General features: G+C 40.2%; 1 protein-coding gene across 1 annotated transcript in view; it reads right to left on the bottom strand.

Moving 5' to 3' along the window:
- The window catches only part of LOC133449101 (protein TASOR-like), a 49,410-nt gene that overhangs the window by 6,730 nt on the left and 17,678 nt on the right, over positions 1-25,002 (bottom strand). The window contains exons 6-25 of the mRNA XM_061728234.1: positions 24,459-24,590; positions 23,479-23,609; positions 22,814-22,848; positions 22,594-22,699; positions 21,492-21,595; positions 21,197-21,297; positions 19,592-19,664; positions 19,144-19,218; positions 15,988-16,175; positions 15,551-15,895; positions 15,362-15,446; positions 14,096-14,241; positions 12,274-12,448; positions 10,010-10,480; positions 6,988-8,234; positions 5,782-5,904; positions 4,476-4,635; positions 4,297-4,405; positions 993-1,168; positions 761-904 (exon numbers count right to left, since the gene is read on the bottom strand). Coding sequence (XP_061584218.1) covers positions 761-904; positions 993-1,168; positions 4,297-4,405; positions 4,476-4,635; positions 5,782-5,904; positions 6,988-8,234; positions 10,010-10,480; positions 12,274-12,448; positions 14,096-14,241; positions 15,362-15,446; positions 15,551-15,895; positions 15,988-16,175; positions 19,144-19,218; positions 19,592-19,664; positions 21,197-21,297; positions 21,492-21,595; positions 22,594-22,699; positions 22,814-22,848; positions 23,479-23,609; positions 24,459-24,590 — 4,126 coding nt within the window. The remainder of the gene's footprint in view (positions 1-760; positions 905-992; positions 1,169-4,296; positions 4,406-4,475; positions 4,636-5,781; positions 5,905-6,987; positions 8,235-10,009; positions 10,481-12,273; positions 12,449-14,095; positions 14,242-15,361; positions 15,447-15,550; positions 15,896-15,987; positions 16,176-19,143; positions 19,219-19,591; positions 19,665-21,196; positions 21,298-21,491; positions 21,596-22,593; positions 22,700-22,813; positions 22,849-23,478; positions 23,610-24,458; positions 24,591-25,002) is intronic.

The following is a 25,002-nucleotide window of genomic DNA, read 5'->3' as shown; positions in this document are numbered from 1 at the left end:
TCTCCCAGCGGCGACTCTCTCACTGAACATCGACACATCTTCACCGACAGTTTATTACCTGGGACTAACTTCCTCCACTAAAGTACGTTCTCTCTCAGCTCCATGTATGTTCACTTTCCTGATGTGATCAATGGTCGAGCCTTCAGGCCTTTCTCAGGTCTGCGACACACTGCAAAAACTTATTTCTTAGAAAGCTAAAAAGCTGTTTTCAGACTATTTTGCTGGTTTGAAGAGTTCTACACTTCAAAAACTCAAAATCTTACCAGGAATATTTGTCTTATTTCTAGGTAAAATGTCTAATTTTTAGTCAAAAAATCTCATTACACTTCAGAGTCATCACCAGAAAAATAACTTATTTGACAATTAAAGTAAATTTTCACTTGAAATAAGTAGAAAAATCTGCAGTGGGACAAGATTTATCTTCTCATTACAAGCAAAAAAATCTTGTTCCACTGGCAGATTTTTCTACTTATTTTAAGTGAAAATCTACTTGAAACAGGTGAAAATTGTTGTTTTCTTCCAGTGATGAGTCTTGTTTTAAGTGTAATGAGATTCTTTTTACTAAAAATGAGACATTTTAACTAGAAATAAGACAAATATTCTTGTTAAGATTTTGAGTTTTTGCAGTGTAGTCAAGAAAATCTTTTTTACTCCATTGGCTGAGATATTTTTGCTCATAATAAGACAAATTTGACTAGATTTAGGAATATTCAGCTTATTTGTAGCAGGGCTGTTTTTGCAGTGCCCCCCTGAAACTGACCTTTGGGAGACAGCAGGTCCTCCACCATCAGCTGCTTGTCCTTGATGTTGTGGCAACCGACCAGTCTGGCGAAGTTGTGCAAGATTTCGTCAATACCGGCCACGATGATGCCCTCGTTGGAGTAGAACTTGTCGAGGTGATGCTCTGGATTTGACACAAGACAAGTATTAAATCAGCATGAACAGATACAGATACAGTGGAGTTTCAGATTGTTCAACGCGTGCGTACGCACCAGTGAGAAAGACCGTGTGTCTGAACTGTGTGTATCGAGCCTGATGTTCTACGAGGCAGCTGCGGTCGGGAGACTGCGGGTTGGTGTCACAGTGGTGGTACGGGAGGAACTCCACGAGCTGCCGCTTCTGATATGTCGACAACACGTCCAGCATGCTCGCGGCGTCTCTCCGGAACCTGGAACCCAAACGCAGACAGATCAGCTGACACCTCTTTCATTCATACTTCTTTAAAGGAGACCTATTATGGAAAACACGTTTTCTCTTGCTTTAACATATATAAAGTGGTCTCCCCTCAGCCTGCCAACTCAGAGAAGGAGGAAAGCAACCAAATTCTGCAGTGTCTGTACAGCCGCCCGGATGAGCCGTCCAGTGTGATGTGGATCTACGAGCCAATAAGATTCTGCGGATTTTCGTTACGTAACAAAAATGCAAACCACGCCCACAACTAAACACCGTGTCCTAGCGTCCGACTGTCACGTAGCACTGCGTGACATCGGACGCTCTCTGTCCATCTCCCTCCAGCAGCTGCCACTTTATTGAGGTTTTTGTAGTGAAATGAGGAGGAATCATAGAGATAACTTCTCATTTCAACTAACTGGATCAGCCGTTCCTCATCCATGACTGTTTCCTACAGCGCTTTCAACCGGCTTTCAACGCCAGGAAGAAAATAGAAGCAGGGCGTCCAACAAATGTTCAGATCAAAACGGTGCGCTGTGCAGCAGCCAGTTAGGACAGTCCAATAGAAAATAAAGCAATGGAATTGATTTTTTTTTTTTTTTTTTTTATATATACATCGCTGACGCTCGCTCACATCGCATGCAGTTATGACACGGTAACTCCGCCAGCTGGAGCTCCGCCATTTTTTCGTAGCGGTGTATCGCGTCATTCAGGCAGCCAAATCGGAACAGTGCCTTATTATTAGGGCTGGACGATTAATTGCATTTGTGATATCGCTATGTGATAAAACGAGATTTTCTAACCGCAAAGGCTGCGATTTGACCAGTCACGTGATCTGGTTACGTGATCGTGTGAGCAGAGCGGGAAGAGCAGAGCCGGCAGGGAAAACAAGTCAACAGTGCCGCCTAATAGGGCTGAACGATTTTTGAAAATAATCTAATTGCGATTTTTTTCCTCAATATTGCGATTGCGATTTAATATGCGATTATTTTTTTCAAGGTCCTGTTCTCATGTATTTTTCAACTACACAAGCAATAAATCCGTCTGTTTTATAATAAACATTGCCAGATTTATTTAAAGCACAGATTACAATAATAAAGAAAACAAATCTGTGCCTTTACCTCTTTAACACGTCTACACATGGGTCTTTCTCTCTGAACCCAATCACACGACACCAAACCGGGTTAAACTTTAGGCAAAACGAGGCGTAGTTTAATAGAAAAACACAGAAAAACTCCCACAGGGAACAAAAAACCTTCCTCACAGGCAGTACTCGAGTTGTAAAAAAAATAATCAGGGGGGATGGTGGATTTTATCATATGGGGACAGATAATTTGTGCTGATTACAAATAATAGCAGTGGCCAAAACACCTGCAGAAATACTGCAGGAATGACATAGCAGCAGTTAAATGCAGCCTTCTGTAAGCTTTAAATATCCACTGGGCTTACATCAAATACATCAAAACACAACAATAAAAAACAGTTTTCTGAACTTATCAATATGACTCTGTCCTTCACAGGATAAGTAACATGGATCACTGCAAAAACTCAAAATCTTAACAAGAATATTTGTCTTATTTCTAGTTAAAATGTCTCATTTTAGTAAAAACAATCTCATTACACTTAAAGCAAGACTCATCACTGGAAAAAACAAAAAATGTCACCTGTTTAAAGTAGATTTTCACTTGAAATAAGTAGAAAAATCTGCCAGGGGAACAAGATTTTTTTTGCTTGTAATAAGAAGATAAATCTTGTCCCACTGGCAGATTTTTCTACTTATTTCAAGTGAAAATGTACTTGAAACAGGTGAAAATTGTCAAATAAGTTATTTTTCTGGTGTTATTTTTCTGGTGATGACTCTAAATGTTGAAATAGCAGTAAAACCACATTCATTGATGAAATGACATAAGGGATGGAAAGGGGGGATGGCAGTTTTACAGGGGAATGATTTGGACTGTTTTTATTTCAGGAGGGGATGATTTTGACCGTTTTTTATTTCATCCCCCCTCAACTCGAGTAGGCTACTGCTCACAGGGAACTCAGAACGTCTTCATAAATAACTCAAAAATCACAGAGAGAAAAAAACCCACCAGCAAACTAACAAACAAACCAATAAAGCTCACAGAGTTAACAAAACGAACCAGCAACTCGCAGCCGCTCTGTAACTTCTCCGGAGAGCTGACGGGCTGCAGGTGGTTTAAGGCTGATTTATGGTTCAGCGTTACACCAACGCAGAACCTACGCCGTAGGGTACGCGGTACGCACAACGTACGGTGCGCGTCGCCGCGTAACCTACGGCGTAAACTCTGCGTCGATTTAACGCGGAACCATAAATCCGGCTTCACAGCGCGACTGCCCGCCCGGCTCGTGCCCGGCGCTGCGCGCAGCTCCTCGCCACGCCGACTCCGCGCTCATATATTTAATACATTTATAAAGCCCATATATTTATAAAGCCCATATATTTATAAAGCCCTGCCTGGCCGAGCCCTAACACTGAGGCCATGGTAGATACAGTAGGTTACAGGCGGACACGCGGCACTGTTGACTTTTTTTCCCTGCGCGGCAACGTGACCAGATCACGTGACCAGATCACGTGACTGGTCAAATCGCAGCCTTTGTGGTTAGAAAATCTCGTTTTATCACATCGCGATATTATCGCAAATGCAATTAATCGTTCAGCCCTACCGCCTAACCTATCTACCATGGCCTCAGTGTTAGGGCTCGGCCAGGCGGGGCTTTATAAATATATGGGCTTTATAAATGTATTAAATATATGAGAGCGGAGTCTGCGTGGTGAGGAGCTGCGCGAGCCGAGTTCATTTTTTACTTCATTTTATTATTATTAATTATCTTATGTTTCTGTTCATGTACGTTCAGTTAGTCTGTAACGTTGTGTTTTGCTGCTGCCGCCTACCTAAAAACGATGTCTCTTGTAAATGAGACCCTGGGTCTCAATTAGATTTTACCTGTATAAATAAAGATTAATAAAAAAATAAAATAACTTCCTTGTTTGCGTGTTGAAACCTTTAAGTCTTTATGATTTTTGGTGCAAATTCAATCGAGTGTGACAACAAACTGAATCCAATTCAATCCAGATAAATGAAATAAAAAAAGAAAATGCCCTACCTGGCTTGTTCTTTGAGCTTTTTATGGGTTTTGCAGTGAATCTTCCACCTCCACAGGCTCTCCGGAGAACTGTGCTGCTCCAGGAACCTCAGCAACGTTGCCAGTCGATCTGCAGAGCGACACGTCGTCAGTCAACCCATCAGGCCTCCGTCCTCGTGCGCGGCCGAACCCGGACCTACCGTGACTGATGACGTCTGGATTGAGAACCAACTCGTCCGACACCACGCAGCCGCCGGACACGAAAAGCTCGATGCAGCTGTTGTTTTTTATGTCGTCCAGTGTATCGATTCCCACAAACACCACGGAGGAGTGTCGCTTCAGAGACATGAGGCCTGGGATCTGACAAACACACACTTCAGGAATTTATCGGGTCCAAATCAGGCGATGCATCCGCTCAGTAAGAAAAATAAATGTTACTAAATATGTTACTAATATCTCCATAAAAAGTGTATCAGGATCTGTGCTCCATCGTGAATATTTATTAAAATAAAATATCTCAGACTTGTATGATGATTGGCAGCTAAAATTATTCATATAAAAATCACAGCTGAATAACTGATGGGTTCAAAAATAAAAAAAGTCTGCTTGTGGCGGATGACAAAACAATTCATGAGGCAATAAATGTCACTACGACTAAAATAGCTCAGAGGGAAATTGGATAAAAAAGGAAAAACGTGAAAACGGGGGTGATATCCATCTGTGAGGTGCACGGCCAGTTTTCAGTTTGGGAACCCAGAGTTTGTTTTTGTTTAAACTTTGCAATCAACAAAATTCAGCGCTCTCAGAGTTATTACAGTTAACTAAGACGGAAACTGAAACTAACAGTGAAAAATAATCTTGATAACTAAAATAAAAACAAAAACTGAAGATTTTTATAAACTAAAACTGATAAAAACAAAATAAAACTGCAGGTAAAATCAACATTTTCATTTGTTGCTTTGTTTTTTTCATGTTTTGGCCTTCATTTTTCAGTTTTCTAATTACACAAAGGAAAGAAGTAAGGACTTTTGTTGTGTAGCGCATTGTTGACAGGATTCTTCCTTGTCAGATATTTTAATCAATATCTTTTATTATATTATTTTATAAATTAAAACTACTTGTGGGATTGTTAAACTAACTAAAACTAAATTGAAAGAATAAATTCAAAACTATACAACTCTGTCACGTTAAGTAAATCCTGTTTTAATTTACACCCAAATTATTTGACTGGCATAAAAGTTCCTCTCTATCTCGCACGCAGATGAGCATTAATAAAACAGTTTTCTCATGCGCCTCTCATTTATCAATACTACTGATTTTCTGCCAAATCTGCAAAATACCACATTTTCACAGTGTCAAGTGTAGATTAAAATAAAAAAGGGCAGTAAACCAGAAAATATCACAAGCCGGGTGATATTCCTGGAATACCTGGATCAGTCAAAGTACTCAAATAAAAGGTGACGTTAGGTGGAGTTAAAGAGGCAGAAGTACTGGGATGTTAAATACCTTGTGTATGTGTCCGGCTATGTCTTTGTTCTTGATGATGACCAGGAGGCCGCTGTCAGAGTTCTCCTGGTTTAAGAAGTCGACCGGGCTCTGCTGCACGTTCCCCAGCGTCAGCAAGTGTTCCTGCAACACATTACACACATGTGAACCGTGTTACCGCTGCGCCCGTATCTGTTCATGTCCATTACTCTGAAGTAGTGTTGTTTCTGTCAGCCTGCTTCAATTTTAGTTTTAGTCTAGTCTTTTGGTCAAGTTATCATTTTAGTTTTTATTAGTTTTAGTCACGTTCATACTCCTTTTAGTCGTGTCAAGTTTCAGTCGACTAAAAGTCTGAGCATTTTAGTCAGAATTGTCCAGGACCATTTTAGTCTCGTTTTAGTCAAAGATTGTATTTAGCCAAACCCGTTTTACAATTCAAACAAGATTATCTTATTATTATATTATCGTTACCTTATAGACTCAAGAATACATTTATTCCAGATACAGAAGACTCTCATTTGAGTTTACAATACATTTATTTTTCCACATTTCTCCCTGTCTTTTTCTTTTCCGACGACACATTGGGTTTTCTTTTCCACGTCTATGTAGGAAAGTGTATCCAAAGATGGTTCTTCTTCTTCTTCTCCAGCCCCAGAGCAGATCCCTGCGTTTCTCTATGGAACCTTGTTTTTAATTAACGTGAACCTAGAGCTCTGCGTTAACGGCATCAGCCTCTAACTCTGCAGCTGCATCTTCTGGATCCGATTCCCCGCTGCAGCGACTGGGATTGAGGACTAACGTCACCCAGCAGAACTAAACCAGAGAAACTACTGAAAACATGGACATTAAGGATCTTTGGTAGAACATTTCATCTCATTTCGACACATTTTAGCAGAGTTTCTATTTTGTAATCCACATTTTAGTCTCGTTTTTTTGTCTACAATATTGCATTATATATTTAATTATCGTTATCGTCACATAACCAGCATTTTCGTTGCGTCTCGTTTCGTTTTCCTCAGGTGATAAAGGTTTGTTGCCGACGATATTTAGTCATAATTTTCGTTGACCAAAGCAACTTTACTCTGAAGTCCTACAGGGATGGAAGCGCCTTAATCTGCCTCTGAAGTTGGGAGTGTCTCAAAAGCACATCGCTTTCATCCGCTTGATTCATAATTACAGGTTAACCCGAAGGTGTGAAACTACAGAATATCCCGGCCGTGACTTTACCTTGACGTCTTCGTAGACGGGGTCTCCCGGCTCCGAGCAGTGGACGTAGAACTGCGGGGACTTCTTCTTGATGTCCTTCATGATCTCCACCAGGTTGTTGAGCACCGCCGGCTCCAGCTGGTTGATCACAGAGTTCAGGTCGGTCGCCGACGGACAGGCCTCGGGGAACAGGTCGGAGGCCGAGCCGGAGGCCGGATCAAAAGTGCGGGGATCGTCTCCCGGCGGTTGAGAGACGGCGCTGAAGCCGGCGACCGTCACGGTGCAGTTCGGACCGTCGTCTTCTAGGACAGCGCGGCTGCAGACAACAGTCCTTGGAGTGTCGTTGTCGTGCGTCTGCCGGACGCTTTGAGTGACCGTCCTGCTGATCTCCAGCGGGTTGGCGGGGTCGGATAAGGCAACGTGGCGAGTCGGGGAACTCCTCCACTTGGCCTCCGACCTCCACGCCCCGTCTCCTGCGGAGAGATCTGAGCCCTGAGGCGCTGCTGTCCGTTCGTCGCACGGAGCCGAGACCTCGTCGTCTCTCTCCGTCACGGCGTTAGCGGCTCGGACGCTGGCCACGAAGTCGCTGACCGTGTTGGCCAGCATGGCTTCGGTATTAGTCGGACCGGCGTCGGCCTTCGGGCCCGGCCAGCCGTGGTTCTCCGACAGTATGCAGTCAATGCTGCTTTGTAGTGAAGTCACGTAGTCCTGCACCGGGGGGCAGGGGTTGTAAAAAGACACGTACTGGGAGAACTGGGACACCGGGTTGTACGGGAGTGCGTGTTGAGACGTGTTTGACGTGGAGGACAGCGGCGGCGGCTGCGACAGGCTGCAGTGGACACTCCTCTCCTGCAGGAGGAGCTGCAACTCCGAGGTAAAGTTTCCCAGATGTTGGTCCACGATGCTGTCGATGTTTCTGGGAGGAGCGGGGACGGTGGAGGAAACGGTGGAGGAAAATGCAGAGCCGGCGTCCGGTTCCTCCACCTCTGTTTTCAGTGTTTTTTCACTGGCCAGCTCGATCACCAGATCCCCCGGCTCCGTCTCGTCCTCCTCCCACCGGTTCTGAACTCTCTCAATGGGCCACGCTTCCGTCTCCGGCTCTGAAGGTCCCGGCTCTGCCCGCTCCACCTTCACGGGGGTGGGGGGGGTTACTGCCCCCGTCAGGGATGTTGGGGGCTGAATCCTCCACCCTGGAACCGGAGGATGAGATGTCTGCATGTACGTAGAGCCATGAGGCTCTTCCTTCTTCACTTCCTTCCTGGGATCTCCTGCAGGACACAAAGACCAGATATTAAACTAAATCTGAAGCAATTAGTTTATGACTGGTGTTGTTTCTGTCAGCCTGTTTCAATTCTAGTTTTAGTCTAGTCTTTGGGTCAAGCTATCATTTTAGTTTGTATTAGTTTTAGTCACGTTCATCCTCCTTTCAGTCGTGTCAAGTTTCAGTCGACTAAAAGTCTGAGCATTTTAGTCTAATTTTAGTCAGAATTGTCCAGGACCATTTTAGTCAAAGATTGTATTTAGCCAAACCCATTTTACAATTCAAAGAAGGTTATCTTATTATTATATTATTGTTACCTTATATACTCAATAATACATTCATTTCAGATACAGAAAACTCTTTTCAACGACACATTGGGTTTTCTTTTCCACGTCTATGTAGGTAAGTGTATCCAAAGATGTATCTTCTTCTTCTCCAGCCCCAGAGAAAATCCCTGCGTTTCTCTATAAAACATGGAGATTAAGGCCCAGTCCCAATCTCCCCACTACCCCTACTTTCAGCACTACCCCTAAATTTTGCGCGTTCCCGTGAGGGTAGTGGTGTCCCAATTCCTCTTTTCACCTAGGGGGAGTGGGGAAAACAAGGGCTGGTGGTTATCAATCTAGCCCTACAGAGCGAGGGTTTTCAGATGCTGACTAGCTGAAAAATTTCCCAGAATGCTTTACGTCGTCATTTGCGGACTGAATAAAAAAAAAAAAAACATGGCGGACATTTATTATTTTTTAGTGAATAAAATCAATATTTTGAGTTAGTTTCTGCATAAAAATGCGTTTTGATTACATTTCTAGCAGAAATATATATTTTACTTTCATAATATTCACTCAGTGAATGTACATAATCACTCGCTTGCCCGTTGTTGCGAAGTCTTTTTCAGACCTCGCCAGAATAAAGGCTGATTTATGGTTCCGCGTTACACCAACGCAGAGAGTCTACGGCGTAGGTTACGCGGCGACGCGCGCCGTACGCGTAGGCTCTGCGTCGATTTAACGCGGAACCATAAATCAGCTCCCGAGCTGGCTGCTCTTCTCATCCCGAAATTTTCTGAGAAAATTTCTTAACAGGCGTTATTTGGATAAACTGAGCCCAGGTTGGGGATCTTAACGGTTACTTTTACGCCTGAAAAAATATTAAAACTTAATAAAGTGGCATATTAACAGCGCTACAGCTGAAATTAAAACAGCTTTTATCTCTGGGCTTCCTGATATGGTGTGATGTTTGTGCAAACGTAACTACGCAGTCACTTACGTACCCGAACGTAAACCACGCAGTGACGTAGCAAGCAAAATTTAGGGGTGGTGATGAAAAGTAGGAGTAGTGGGAGTACTGAGACTGTGCCTAAGGAAGATTACAAGGGCCCTAAAAATTGTGGCTTCGTTTTTAGGGGTAGTGGTAGAAAGTAGGGGGTGTTTTGGGATTGGCCCTATGGATCTTTGTTAGAACATTTCATTTCGTCTCGACACATTTTCAGAGTTTTAATTTTGTAATCTACATTCTAGTCTCATTTTTATTCGTCGATGATATTGCATTATATATTTACTTATTTATTTATATTATTTATAATTTAATTTATCGTTATCGTCACATGACCAGCGTTTTCGTTGCATCTCGTTTCGTTTTCCTCAGGTGATAAAGGTTCGTTGACGACGATATTTAGTCATAATTTTCCTTGACGAAAGCAACTTTATTTATGAGGGAAGTAAAACTGCAGCTAAATCCAACATTAGCAGCTTGAGATGAACCTGAGACTGAGTCTCTTGTTACCTGGAAACTCCCGGAGGGCCGCGGGGGCGAACTGCTGCTCGTTAGCACCGCTGTGGTTCAGGGGGTTGAGCTCATTAAGATCCAGGCACCTGGAAGACGGTGGGGGGGGGCTGCTCTTGGGTGACGGGGCCCGGGCAGGAGAAGCGGGAGGACTGGGCTCCGGGGACGGGCACTGGGAGGGCCGTGGGGGGGGGCTGGGCTCCGGGGACGGGCACTGGGAGGGGGAGTTGGGCGGGCTGGGGTCGGGGGACGGGCACTGGGAGGGGGAATTAGGCGGGCTGGGGTCGGGGGACGGACACTGAGCAGGGGACGGGGGGAGGCCGACGTCGGGGGAGGGAGACGGGCTGGGCTCCCGGGGCGAGCTGGGAGGTTTGGTTGCCGTGGTGACGGCCGCCGGCTTGCCGAGGTGCTGGAAACGAGGGTCCTGAGGGACGTCCCGGTTCCTCTGAGCGTACCGCTCCGATGTCAGACCTGCGGGAAGAACATTTCCACTTTCAGCTCAGCTGACGACAGAATCACTGGATTATATCAAGATGCTAATGATCTGGTCTACATGAAGAGATATATATTCCTTGTTATATCATTCACTGCAACGTGCAATTATGTAAATATCCATCTGTTAATACCCCTCTGTTATTTTTTATATACCAGTATCTCTTATTATTTATTTTTCTTATTATTATTATTATTATTATTGTATATACCAGTTTACTTATAGTGTGTCATACTCTGATATTATTACTGTGTTATAACTATTTCTATTGATGCCTCTTGTTTTGTTTGCACTATCCCCTTTGCTGCTGTAAACTACAAATTTCCCCTCTGTGGGACTATTAAAGGATTATCTTATCCTATCTTCTGCTTTTTTCTTTTGCATTATGAGGCTTTTGTATTTGAGACAGATGTTAATGTTTTTAAAAATCACTATAAATATTTGAACAAAGGTTAAAGGTTCTGATTGGGGATGTCCCCATCAGGTTTTATTGGCCCCGATCCGAGTCATCTGATTTTGAGTATCTGCCGATACCGATTCCCGAACAGATACTTTCGTAACACATTTAAAATAATGAACAAATGCAAAATAAACAGATACAGGTTGTCCCGTATTTTTATTTTATTCACCTTATTTTATCATTTTGCACTTAAACAGAGCAGTTCTCTTCGAGGTAGCTTGGACAATCATGTAATAATAGTGCAATTATTAACTAGTACAAATAGTGAAAATTTGCCCTGAACTGTCTGTCTGTCTGAGTCTGTATAGTTTTTTTTCCTCCTTTCTTTTGAATGGAAGAGTCTTGTAAATTGTTGAATGTCTGTTATGTTTTATACGTTTGAAAGAAAAAGCCAATAAAAAGAGTTAAAAAAAAAAATAGTGCAAATTTGAATTAAATAAAAACAGCAGCTCAACTTAAAATACCCAGCAGGCAGGTAAACAAATAAGCAAATAAAAGAGCAACAGTGTCATAAAGTAATGCCAGTAATGTGCTTTTTTATGGAGGATTGTTTGTGCCAAAATTAAATAAATAAATACATCATTAATTAAAATGGGAATGGAATATATCATTAATTAATTAAATATGTCATTAATTAATTAAAATACAATTGATTTTAAGTTAAAAAATATATTTATTATTTCAGCATTTAATTAATTAATGACACATTTAATTAATGATTTCGTGTTGCATGTGAATCATGAAATGTAAAACTGCATTTAATTAATTAATGACACATTTAATAAATGATTTCGTGTTGCTGCGTGTGAATCATGAAATGTAAAACTGTCAGTTTCACTCGTCAAATTCAGTGGGCAGGACTAACGCAAATCTACTTTTTAGACTGAACTCTTAAGTCCTACTGTGCTTTTCTGGCTTAAAGAATAAAAGGTTTATGTTTGAAGTGACCTACAATCACGCTCAGCTGAGGAAGGCAACACAGTCGCCAGCTTCTCTCGGGTTTCAGTCCCCGTTGTAATTTAACTTTCATTTATTTACCTATTTACCTTATTTAGCCTTCTTCATATTAGCAGCGTTGTCACGCAAATTTAGGTGGACCCGTTGCTTGTTGATACCAGTTGTTTAGCGTTTTTTCCATTATCTGTTTGATGCGCTGATCAAAATAATGACAATGAAATATATATCCGATGCCCGATCGGGATGCAACGTCCGATTTCGATCAAGTCTGAAACAACGTGATGGGATCGGGACATCCATACTTCTGATGTAATCTTTGTTTTCATGTGAAGGTTGTGGAGCAGACGGACAGACCTGTGATGGGAATGAGGATCCAGGGGATGTCCCACTCTTCCTCCTCTGCTTCATTAGCTCCTGCTTTCCTCCCCAGTCCTCCTCCTTTGCTCGAGGCTCGGGGGTGATTTGTTTCCCCGCCATGTGAACTGGGACTGAATCCCTCCAAACTACTAACACTCCCAGCAGTCTGATCCTACACACACACACACACACAGACACAATACTGACATAAACATGTGCTTGGAGACTCCCTGGTTAATGTAATTATCTCCTCCTCATCCTTACTGTCTCAGACCTACTCTTTCATACACTTTAATGACTAAACGGTTCTGATTTTTTACACAAGATGAGCACTGGACTTATTTCTTCTTCATGAGAAACGATCTCAACGGCTAATATCTCTTTCTCTGGTGTGCACTTCAGTATTCACGCAGATCATTTTTTAATTAAAACTCTTTGAAACAAGGACTCATTCAGATATTTCATTAAACCATTATAACATCAAAAATAAATAGTCTATATGCAATTAAAAAGTTTCCATGATGTACGATATCCAGCACAGACCGAGAAAACAAACAACTCAAATACGAAATTAAGTATCCCTGCTCTAATTTCATGCCATTTCTGGCTTTTTGCCCATAAACTTAGTTCATACAGTACCAAAAGCAAATAATAAAAGGAAAATTTAAACAAAAGGTAGTTGAAGTAAAAATGAAAAAAATAATAAACATCTTATTATTTAATTAATTTCAACACGGGACACTTTATAACTACAGGGCCTAAGTAGCCGTTGTGAGTCACTAACACACAAGCTGGTTGTAACCGGTGAGGATTGTGTCATAAATCTACTGTGGGAAAACTAGGATTTCAAGTCATTTGCATGTTTGGGAGGTCAAACCAAAGAAATATAAAGTTGGATTGAAAAGTCACGGAAGAGCTGGAGATGAAGAGGTGATCTCAGGCTCCTTGATTTATGCAAGCAAACAAGCAAAAGTTCAGACAACATCTACGTTAAACTATGGAAGAGGATCAGGGCCACTTGAATTCTGACCACTTGATTTTTTTTTTTTTTTTTCATTTCTAAAAACAAAAAAGTCGAATTATGACTTTAATCTCTAATCTAGATCTTTAATCTAGAATTCCTGAGAAAAAAAATCCTCCCTAAAAATGTTTAGTTTTAGGTTTCTGAAAAAAGTCAGACTTTTTTTTTTTTTTTTTTTTAAATCAGTGGCCCTAATCCTCCTCCGTATTAAACGCTTCAAAATTACCACGACTCGAATCATTAACTTTGTAGTTCATTAGGGACATTTTTTTTTTGTCATTCAGGTCATTTTTCCTTCAATTTATTTATTTATTTTTTAATTTTGAAATTCCAACTTCAATTTTTCTGAAAAAGTCAACGATACACCGTGAACAGATTTATGCTATAAAAGCATTTCAGATTAATATTATTATCAATTATTATATCTCAACTTCAGTCCTGAAGAAAACTGGAAATTAAATAATTTTAACCCTTCAAATGTCAATATACATGGTGTGGCTGTGTTTATGGAGAAAAAATAAAAAATAAAAAAATAAATAAAACAAGTTATTTTACATACAATACATGTTGGGGGCTGGAGTTTTTCTTTTTTTTTAAAGATCAGTCTTAACTATACCAAGAACTAGTAATAATACTGATTTTGAAAGCTGTAGCAACTCAAAAGGGTTAAGAAGCTACATCAGCATATTTCATTGCATATGTTGACAGAATCTCAGATCATGCTCTGGGCAGCTGCTTATCTGTGTATCTACTGTAAATACATGTATAGGGCAGCATAAACATAACGTTAAAAGTTACCTCTAACTCCTCCTGCTTCCTCAGGTCGATGTCACAGTTAGTCGGGAGGCCCATCTTCAGGGCCAGCCTCCCAAATGGGCTCATCTCCGCTGCTCCCTCCTCTTGTGCTCCACTCTGGCTCTGATTAGCCTGGACGAGGCCTGCAGCTGGCACAAATAATAAGCATCTATTAGCCAAAGGGCATTGTAAATGTGATTAACATTGTAATAGCCAAAGGTTTTGTTAATTCCTATAAATTTGAGTAAAAAAGTTGTGAGCAGCGAATTGGTCTTAGATGGGAAACTGCTGAGAAAACAGATGTGTACGGATCATAGATGCAGTTAATTATGTGTCGTTTGAGAGGAAGCCTCAGATTCCCATCATCTGTCAGCTGATGGATCAGTTTAGGGGTCGGCAACCCAAAATGTTAAAGAGCCATATTGGACCAAAAACACAAAAAACAAATATGTCTGGAGCCGAAAAATGAAAAGTCTTGTATCAGCCTTAGAATGAAGGCAACACATGCTGCATGTTTCTATATTAGTTATAACTGGGGGGAGATTTTTTTTTTCAATGTGCACTTCGAGAAAAAAGTTGAAATGTTGAGAAAAAAGTTGAAATGTTGAGAAAAAAGTCGAAATGTCGAGATTAATGTTGAAGTACAATCTTGAGAAAAAAGTCGAAATGTCGAGATTAAAAAAGGAAAAAGGAAGAAGAGGAAAAAAGGAAAGAAAGAAAAAAGAAAAAAAGGAGAAAAAAAAGAAGAAAAAAAACGAAAAAAAAGAAAAAAGAGAAAAAAAGGAAAAAAAGAAAAAAAAAGAAAAAAAGAGAAAAAAAACAAAAAGAAAAAAAGAGAAAAAAGAGAAAAAAAAGAAAAAAGAAAAAAGGGAAAAAAACATCAAACATTTTTTAAAAGCTCCAGGGAGCCACCAGGGCGGCGCTAAAGAGCCGCATGCGGCTCTAGAGCCGCGGGTTGCCGACCCCGGTTTAGCAGCTTGTTCAGACCTATTTCCCCAGATTAACATCCTTCAAACTCAATGAGTCCATCGCTGATGAAAAAGGGGCAAGAGTTGAGGGGATTTGTTTCCCTCAACCAGAAAGAAAAGAAAAAAAGTGCACATAAGCGCATATAAATCACTGTTTGCAAGTTGTACGAAAAAAGGCTTGTTTGCTTTCACTTAAGAATGCAAATCAACTTTTAAAGCAAAGTAAGTATGCATGAATTCAATAAAATAAGACTTTTGTGGGGGTGGGAAAAGGTTGCCCTCAGGCTTCCCGTCTCCTTACCTGGGAGCTTGCTGTGCCTTCCTGGTTGCTGTGATGCCTTGACGTATTTAAGTGCCTTCTCTGCAGTTTCCTGCTCCATCTTCCTCTTCAGCCGACGTAACAAAAGTGAATGATTCAAAAGGAGATTTTAGCGTTCACGTTATTTACACATCTGTACTTTTATAACTAATGAGTGACTTCTGTTTTCACCTTTCGGTCGCTGGTCTGCCCGGCCGTGTTGTTGACTGCTGCCTCCTTCACCGTCCGCTCTTTATGGCCTTCGGTGCTGTTCCGGGGGTCGGTGCTGTTCCGCGGGTCGGTGCTGTTCCGGGGGTCGGTGCTGATCCGGGGGTCGGTGCCCGGCGGCTGCTCGGGGAGGCAGTAGGGTTCCACCACCTGCTTGGCCCGGGCCAGCGACAGCAGGTACTGGGCTGGATTGGAGAGGTAGGAGTGCAGGTAGCTCTCCATGTTCACCTGGTGGTGTTTGGGAGGAACAAACTGTTTTCCTTGCTCGTCGGGTTTGGAGTCGTACTCAGTCATGGGGTACTGTCGCACCTGGAGGGCAGAGGCGTTAATGTGCTGCAGGCTGCATCAGAGTCCAATGTGGAAAAATAAAGATGGAAACTCAAAAGACGTGGTGCTCATACGTTGCCATCTTTCAGGCCACTGAGATATTCCCGTGTCTGCAGCTCCACGCCAGCAGAGAGGTTGGGGGGAGGGTTGGCTCTGGCTTTGACCAGAGCGTGGTGCAGCGCTGGGACAAAGCTGCTCAGCCTCTGCATCACTGACACTTCAGGCCGCAATGACTCATGGGAAAGGGAGTTACACCGTGAGACTAAAGTGGAGGAAATGATGGGAAAAAAGAAAATAAAAATCAACATTTACATGATTCTAACCTTCTGTGTGGTTCCTTTAAGCCTCCACAGGAGTTTCATGCATCAAGTAAGTGTCCTTGCATAAAACCCAAGAACACTTTCCAACAAAAAGATAAAATCAACATATGGTGTTAAAAACATGAATAACAGTGTAGTTGGACTTAAAGTGAGTAGGAAAAGATGGGAAGAATGGAAAAGAGTCAGTATATATATATATATATACACACACACACACACACACACACACACACACACACACACACACACACACACACACACACACACACACACACACACACACACACACACACACACACACACACACACACACACACACACACACACACACACACACACAGTATTTTCTGGACTATAAGCCGAACATGCATATAAGCCGCATCCGCTGTATTTAAAAAAAAAAGCTGCAGATATTTATGTTGTTAGATTAGATATTTACTACATGTACAGAATGATTTTGAACTGTAAATGATGTACATGTTTGTACCTAAATAGATCCTTTCCTAACAATGTCTTTTAGCAGCTACTTTGCTGATTAAAACGGGACAGAACCAAGAGAAAATAACCGCTATTTATTTATCTATTTATCTGTTTGAAATCTGCTTCTACTTCTATCTGCTAAAGAAAAAGTAGCGTATTCTTCTTTGCATTTATTTTGTTTTAGTTTTGATTCCAATTCCGGTTAGAGCACCCCGAGCGGTGGAAGAAAAATCCACAGAATAGCCGCACCTTTGTATAAGCCGCATGGTTCAAAACCTATGAAAAAAGTAGCGGCTTATAGTCCAGAAAATATGGTATATATATATATATTATATATATATATATATATATATATATATATATATATATATATACATATATATATATATACACACACACATACACTGACTGATGTGTGTGTGTGTGTGTGTGATTATGTAAGTAGATATATACATAGATAGAGCAGATGCAGTTAAGTACAGTATAGTGTAAATAAGTATATTTATATAAATATTTATATGGGCATGTGTGATAGAAATATTCAACTATGTGTATGTATGTATAGGTATGTGTGTGAGTATATTTACAGTATATAATAATAATAATAATAATAATAATAATAATAATAATAATAATAATACTGTTATTTAGCAGTGTGAGTACAGTGTGTGAGTATTTATAAATACGGGTTAAATGATTAGTGAATGGGGGTAGGATTAAATAAGTTTATACTTCTTCCGACTCCTTTTTTGCACATGTAAATAAAGATAAAGTGCTAAAGGATGAAATTCTTTGTTTTGTTTTCTTAAATTTCTCTTGAAGTGTTGTTTTTTACATGTACAAAAATAAAATAAATCAATCAATCAGTATTTTGGATGTCCGGTGGTAAGAATTCCCAGAGTTTGGGAGCAGAGCGGCTGAAAGCGCTGCTGTTGGTGCTGAGGTGGAAGAAGGTGAGGCAGATATGGTGCAGCGTGGTTATATATGACCTTGAAGGTGAACAGGAGTTTGTAATTAAGGATTTGCCAGACTGGCAAGGATGGGGGTGATGTGAATGATGTGGTTATGATGAGAGTTATGGGGGAGAGAAGAGAGCAGCAGTAATCGAAGAGCTGTCTTTGGATAATGATGCTTTTTGTGCCGATGAGAAGGAACTCAATTTTGTTCACTGTTTGATTTCAACTTTGATTTAGATAGGTAAGTAGGAGATGAGGGAGGAGGGTGGAAGTATGGAGTCTGGTTTACTAAAAAGGTAGAGGTGGGTGTCATCTGCGAAGCTGTGAATGTGGATATTGAATTTACAAAAAAATATTGCCAAGGGGGAGGAGATAGGTGATGAATAGAAGGGGTCCTAGCACTGAGCCCTAGGGGAACACCAGTACTGACTGGAGAGGGGTTGGATCGGAAAGATTTAAGTTTTATGAACTGAGTGCGATCTGTGAGATACGACTGAAACCAGTGGAGGGGGGTGTGGCTGTCGGCAAAACAATCCTCAAAAAAAGAAAAAAGTCCAGATGCGAAATCAACAGTTTGCATTAAAAAAAAAAAACTCCATGACTGAAGTACCAGCTATGGCTGGCTAAAACACAAATGATGACAACACTTTCTCATGAAAGGCTTTCTCACAATATTACCGATAAATTAGATGAGAGAATTATAGTAACTACCGTATTGGTCCGAATATAAGACGGTGTTTTTCACATTGAAATAAGACTGAAAAAGTGTGGGTCGTCTTACATTCGGGGTCTAGACGTTATACCCATTCACAACGCTAGATGGCGCCAGATATCTTTAAAGCGAATGCTGAATTTAACTCCCCAGGCCAAAGCGAACCCCTGTCACGAAGAAGAAGAAGAAAAATAACGGTAGCACGGAGAAGAAAAATAAAAAATAGCGGTAAGAAAGAAAAGAGAAGAAAATAAGAGAAGAGATAACAGAAAAAGGAGAAACGTAGCGACAATCTGGAGAAAAGTGGGTGGAAGTTCGGCAGGTTAACCGGCAGCTGAGGAGAAATTATGATGCAAACTGATTTCAATGAGGCAAAATAACATGCTTTTTCTCTTGAATATATTGTTATAATCATTTGTTTCAGATGTACTGTCATTATTTTCTGTATAAAAATTGAATTTTGTCTTGAAAAAAAGGGGGTCGTCTTATAATCAGGGTCGTCTTATATTCGGGGCAATACGGTAAGTTCAGCCATTACAACAGCAAACATAAAGAAAATAACAGTCACGATATCTTCTCTGAGCTGTTGTGCAGTGTCTAGAAGCTGATGTAAACAAAAAAAATACAATCAATCAATACATTTTTCCCAAAAAATGTTTTCAAACTAATATAATTTCATCACTCGGTTGCCGAAAGATATGTGGACAAAAATCTGAAAAATGACCCCCCACTAAACCCCCAACTCACTACCATGTTACTTACTGGACTTGGACACATCTCTGGTCTCAGGGAAAACAAACAGGGCATGAAGACACCTCTTCCACGTCTTTCCCCTCTCTGAAAACACAAACATCGTCGTCATCCTCAAGTCATAGTCTCACATAATGCTACACACTTTTTTAAGATCAGGTTTACATCCAGTAAATATAATAAAGCAGAGCTTCTGACATAAAATTATAGTCTGTTAAGAAAGACATCACAATAATTTCGACAATATTTAAGACTTTTTGGCCTGTAAAGATTTGACAAACCAGTACATACAAGCTTAATAGTTTAGTAAACAGCCTTCTTTTATAAATATTTCAGTATCACAGATTACTATGTTTCCTATCATGGCCCAAACTATTGATAATAACACTATTAACAACACTTATCTCATCTCATCGTTGCATATAAACAAGTAGAAAGTGTAGTCTGGTTCAACACGCACCGGCAGGTGTGGCCATCTGAACGCTCGACAGCAGGAAGATAAAGCCTCTGTCTGTAAGTGCAGTTACCAGAACCTGCAGGGACAAAGGTCACCTAGGGTTAACTGTGCAGATCGATTCATTTTTCAATTAACATGTTGTACAAAAGGAAAAAAATTAACTTCTCAAACTCAAAGACCTCAGAACAAATAATGGGTTGGTGCTTGGTAGAAAGGCCAGACATTGAGCTAAACATGACTAAAACACACTATACACGACAAAATAATGCAAGCTTTTAGTTTTATTAGTCAGTTCTATATTTACATTTCAAATATGTAAATTAACTGAGCCGTACTGTACTTTTTTCTTCTTCAAATAAATAAAGGGTTCATCTTAATTGTGTCAGAGCAGCAAGTCCCTCCTCATCCACTTCCTTATTTAAGCAACTGTTTAAAGTTGTAGAAATAAGAGGGATTTTGTGCTTCTGTCTGCATTTTTAAATCAGACCTCCGCTACCATCACTGGATGATGAAGGCGTGTTTAACGCCCCATGCAATATAACTCCTAGGCGTGATATTGTCTCCCTGGGGCCTGAAGGCGAGTTGAAGGGAAGGAAGACGACTCGGGACGCGTTATCAAGTGGGAATACGTTACATGGCAACAACATTCAGCTCTTCTAAATAGACATTTTGAGATTTTTTTTCCCCCCTACTACTTTCTCATCTTTAAATTCAGCTCCTCTGGAAAAATCTTTTAACATACGTGAAAAAGTAAAGGCAGAATGAATGAATTTAAATTTTATTGAATATTAATAATTGTGCAAAATAAAAGTACATAATAGGTTTAAAAAAATAAAGACCCACCACAAATATGAGCAGTTTGACAAAGCGCTATTATCGTTTCTCAAAGTGAGCCATAAGTGAACCCTTTAACCGAGATCCTGCTGAAAACATTGTATATGGTACCCTGAGATATATCAGCCCTGTGCAAGACCCCGCCCCAGAAAAAAAGGGGTTAGGGATGTCCCAATTACAACTTGAACCCATACTTATGCAATACACAAAAAAAGAGAAAAAAAGAAGCAGCTTCGTCTTTTCCACCCAACACACACCCAAATTGTAAACAGCAGAAGCTGCAGTAGCACTGCATTACAAAACACAGACAATAATAATAATATCCATCCATCCATCCATCATCTATACCCGCTTTATCCTATGCAGGGTCACGGGGGTCTGCTGGAGCCTATCTCAGCTATTTTCAGGCGAGAGGCAGGGGGTACACCCTGGACAGGTCACCAGTCCATCGCAGATGGATAATAATAATAATAAATTATTATTAGTCAACAACCCCAACCCTCCTCATTTGTCCTAACTATAAGCCAGTGAGGCACCATTGAACATTTATTTGACTCACGCATGTTTTTTTTAATTTGACTCACTCCTGAATAATTATTATTTCTAATTCATTGCCAGTGAGCCAGTGTTGGATCCGTGGATGCGTTATTCATTTATAGAGTTGAGGTGAATGTTGTCCCAATCTGATCACATGATTGGAAATCAGGGCCAAGACCAATGTTAAAAAACAAAGAAAAAAAATGAATATAAAACCGTCAAGCTTTCAGAACCCACCACTCTCTTGACCTCCAGCTCCTGAAGCAGCGTCGTCACACTGGTAGACCGATTTCTGCAGATCACCTCCAGAAGACTGCAGTAATGACCAAGAGTCACGACTGCACAGAGAGAACGACACAGATCCATAAACAAGGACCCGGTGACACTGTAGATGCTTTTTCTCTGGTACCGATCAACTTATAAGTACTAGAATTCTGTTTACTAAACACAAACAATGTCTAACTTTACAACCAAAGTATCCACCATTAAAACCCAACATCTTCATTGTGGTGAGTGAGGCAGGTGAACGCACCTTCCTGGCTGCTGCTGTAGAGGTTGTAGGAGAACAACTCGGAGGGGAGGAGTTTGGTCACTTGATCAATCCTCATCAGATACCCAATGTCTAACTTCTCTGGGCTGAAGGAGAAACACACAACGTATTCATTAAAAATTAGGAAGGGAGGGTAACGTGTGGGCAAAATGATCCCAAGTAATACATGACAATAAAAGCTTACAGACAAATTTATAATATGACGTTTTTTTTTTCTAAACATCACCAATAGTCAAATAATATGAGTTTTACACAGTTTTTCTCTATTTGCTCACATATAGATAAGATGAGTTTCATTAGAGATTATCAGGATCTTACGTAATCTTATTACACATTTCTGATCAGCATTTCTTAGTTAAGGAACTTCCACCAACAAATCAAGCTGAATTATGGGACTTTTCTGTTTCCTACCTGCACTTTTAGTTTCACTCGTCTTTTGTAGTTTGGCTACTTTTTTTTTTTTTTTTTTAAATCAACTTGGAGCAGTAGCAGCACTGTCCAAATTACTAAACGCCTTTTAGTGTCAACCATGCAGGTAGTGTAATAACATAGTCGTAAAAACCCAGACGTACTCATTAAAAAAAACAATCATACACTTGGACAGTTAAAACATAATTAAAAACATAAGCAGATCAAACTATGGCTATGTTTTAAGTTTTCTCTCTATTCCACTGAGTTTTACTGCTTTTTTTTTTTTTTTTTTAGAGAATTAGAGGTTATGACTTAAATATACGACCCGACACATCATGGAGAATTTTTTTAAAGTAAATTTGTTAACAACACGGCAAATAAATACTAAGATTTTCCCTAGAAAAAAAAAATCAGAAACTTAATCCTGGATGTCTAAAACCAAAGCAAGTTCACAAAAACAAGAAGAGGGAGAGGGAAATGAGCGGGCAGGTTTAAACAAAACCTCAATTTCAAAACAAATAAACACATAAAAAGACGCTGACAATATGTGAATAGTGTGCCAGGCAACGGAAAAAGACTCTCTAAAGACTTTGATCCGGTGACCTGAATATTTAAGGCGACTGGACATTTTCCCCAACTTTAAACTTCCTCGAGCCGACTGATGATTACTTACAGCCTGTGTGGCAGAAACGGAGGAGAGCTGGACTGAAGGGAGATCCGGTAAAGAACCTTGTTATCTTTCACTAGATCTCCGGTCCAAACTGTAAACTGAGAACACTCTGCAGCGACAGAGACAACGAGAAAGACACACACACAGTTTATCGACAAAGAAACTAACAATCAAACCGTAACGTGATTAAACGGACCAAGTCACAACAGTTCTGTTAACTCACCTGTGTTTCCTTCTGCTGACTGATTGTTCAACCTGCTGTCAAACAGAGGACACAAACACATCAGAGGACATGAAAAAACAACACACCAAATCCTTCTTCAACCTTAGAAGAAAGAAAATCAACACCACTAAAAGGATAAAAGAATATCTCTGAATCTCTTTCGCAGGGTTCTCAGTCGAGACCACAGACCTGATGACACCTCTACGGTGAAATTATAAGTATTATACAGGACTGTCTCAGAAAATTAGAATATTGTGATAAAGTTCTTTATTTTCTGTAATGCAATTAAAAAAACAAAAATGTCATACATTCTGGATTCATTACAAATCAACTGAAATATTGCAAGCATTTTATTATTTTAATATTGCTGATTATGGTTTACAGTTGAAGATTAAGATTCCCAGAATATTCAAATTTTTTGAGAGTTGAGATTTGAGTTTTCTTAAACTGTAAGCCATGATCAGCAATATTAAAATAATAAAAGGCTTGCAATATTTCAGTTGATTTGTAATTAATCCAGAATGTATGACATTTTTGTTTTTGTAATTGCATTACAGAAAATCACAATATTCTAATTTTCTGAGACAGTCCTGTAAGTATTTATGAAAACTTTTAGCAGTTTTGCCGTGTATATAGGAACCACAGGATGTGCCACATGTCCGTACCTGAGGGGTGCGAGAGGTTTAGTGGGATGTGGAGCGTCTTTCCCTTTGGTGTGGAAGGTGACGACGGCGTACGGACAGACGTGGCGAGGCCGCTGCCGCAGCTCGTCAAACGCGTACTCGTAAAAGTAGTGCTGAGGGAGGACAAAAGGGACGTGTTCAAGCCGTTATTTAATCAGAAACACATCCAAGTGAGTCTGTTGGAATTGTTGTTGGTCATTTTTCACCGTACATTCAATTATTATTCTGAGTAATCGATATTTCTAGACAGGGATCTCAGCAAGTAGGTAGCAACAGGGGACAGGAAGAATATACATTATTAATTTTATTTGCTTTTTTTTCCTTTCTTTCTTTCTTTCTTTTTGTCCGACAAGAATATTTAGGTTTTGTTATACCTGACATGTTTCGGCGATTTCTTTCGCCTTCATCAGAGTCGCAAGATGGCGTGTGTGACCCGCCATTTATCAGCTGATGTTAAAAGGAGGACTCACCTGTCATGTTTGACAGGTGAGTCAAATCTTGTGACTCTGATGAAGGCGAAAAGAATCGCTGAAACATGTCGGGTATTTAAAAAACCTAAAAAACCTAAAAACTTCTTGTCCGACAAAAAAGAATTATGAAATTAAATTGTAAAGCCATGGACAAAACAAACTTTATTAAATCATATACATTATTAATTTAGAGGTAAATGTTCCTTTCAAACTTAGTAGCGTCTGTGTTTTAAAGATTTGATTAATTAATTTAGCTAAGCACTAAGCTAAACTACCGCTTTTGCCAAAACACTGCAAATACCTTTCTAGTGAATTAAAAAAAAAAACACAGCAAAAACTAAATCCTGGTTTCATGAAAATAAGTCTTATTTCTGGTCTCATGGTTAGATTGTTTTGGTAGTTTTAAGGATTGTAGACAATCTTTCCATTTTTGTCCATTTTAATATACCGTAAGTTTCTAAAGTGCACGTGCACACGCGAGCATCCGCTTACCTGTGTGAGTTCAAAAGCGCGGTAGCAGTTAAGTGAGGTAACTTTACTGGCGTTCTTGGCAATGTGGCTGTCGAACCGCGGCGTCGGGTCGAGGAGGTTCTTCATGTTTTCATAAATGCTCTTCACTTTTCCCTGGAAACAAAGATAAATAAAACTACAATCAATTAAAAAGAACAAAACAAAAAACTTATGAGCCCTTTTTAAAGACGAACTCCTGATATCAGTGTCTTTATTGTGATGACACGATTGCATCAATCAACTTACACACTGATCACTTTTCCATCATCAACTTGTGAACGACCTCGTTCAGACTTTACATTGAAATGCATCCAATCACAGACGACGAATGCTTGTGTGATAACGTTAAGTTTTGGCTCCAAGTGATCACACAACAATAATTTAATTAAGAAAAATCTATTATTTTGCAGCAGATTCTGTCTGGTGTTTTGAATGACACATGCTCTTAAGGCTCTACTGGTCATGAGAGAGTAATTACCAAGTAATATCGAGGTCACGCTGCCGTTTCTGCCAGAAAAAACCTGGC

Source organism: Cololabis saira, chromosome 8 (assembly GCF_033807715.1).
Source record: "Cololabis saira isolate AMF1-May2022 chromosome 8, fColSai1.1, whole genome shotgun sequence".
Taxonomy (NCBI): Eukaryota; Metazoa; Chordata; class Actinopteri; order Beloniformes; family Belonidae; genus Cololabis; species Cololabis saira.
This window is presented reverse-complemented; position numbering and strand designations above follow the sequence as displayed.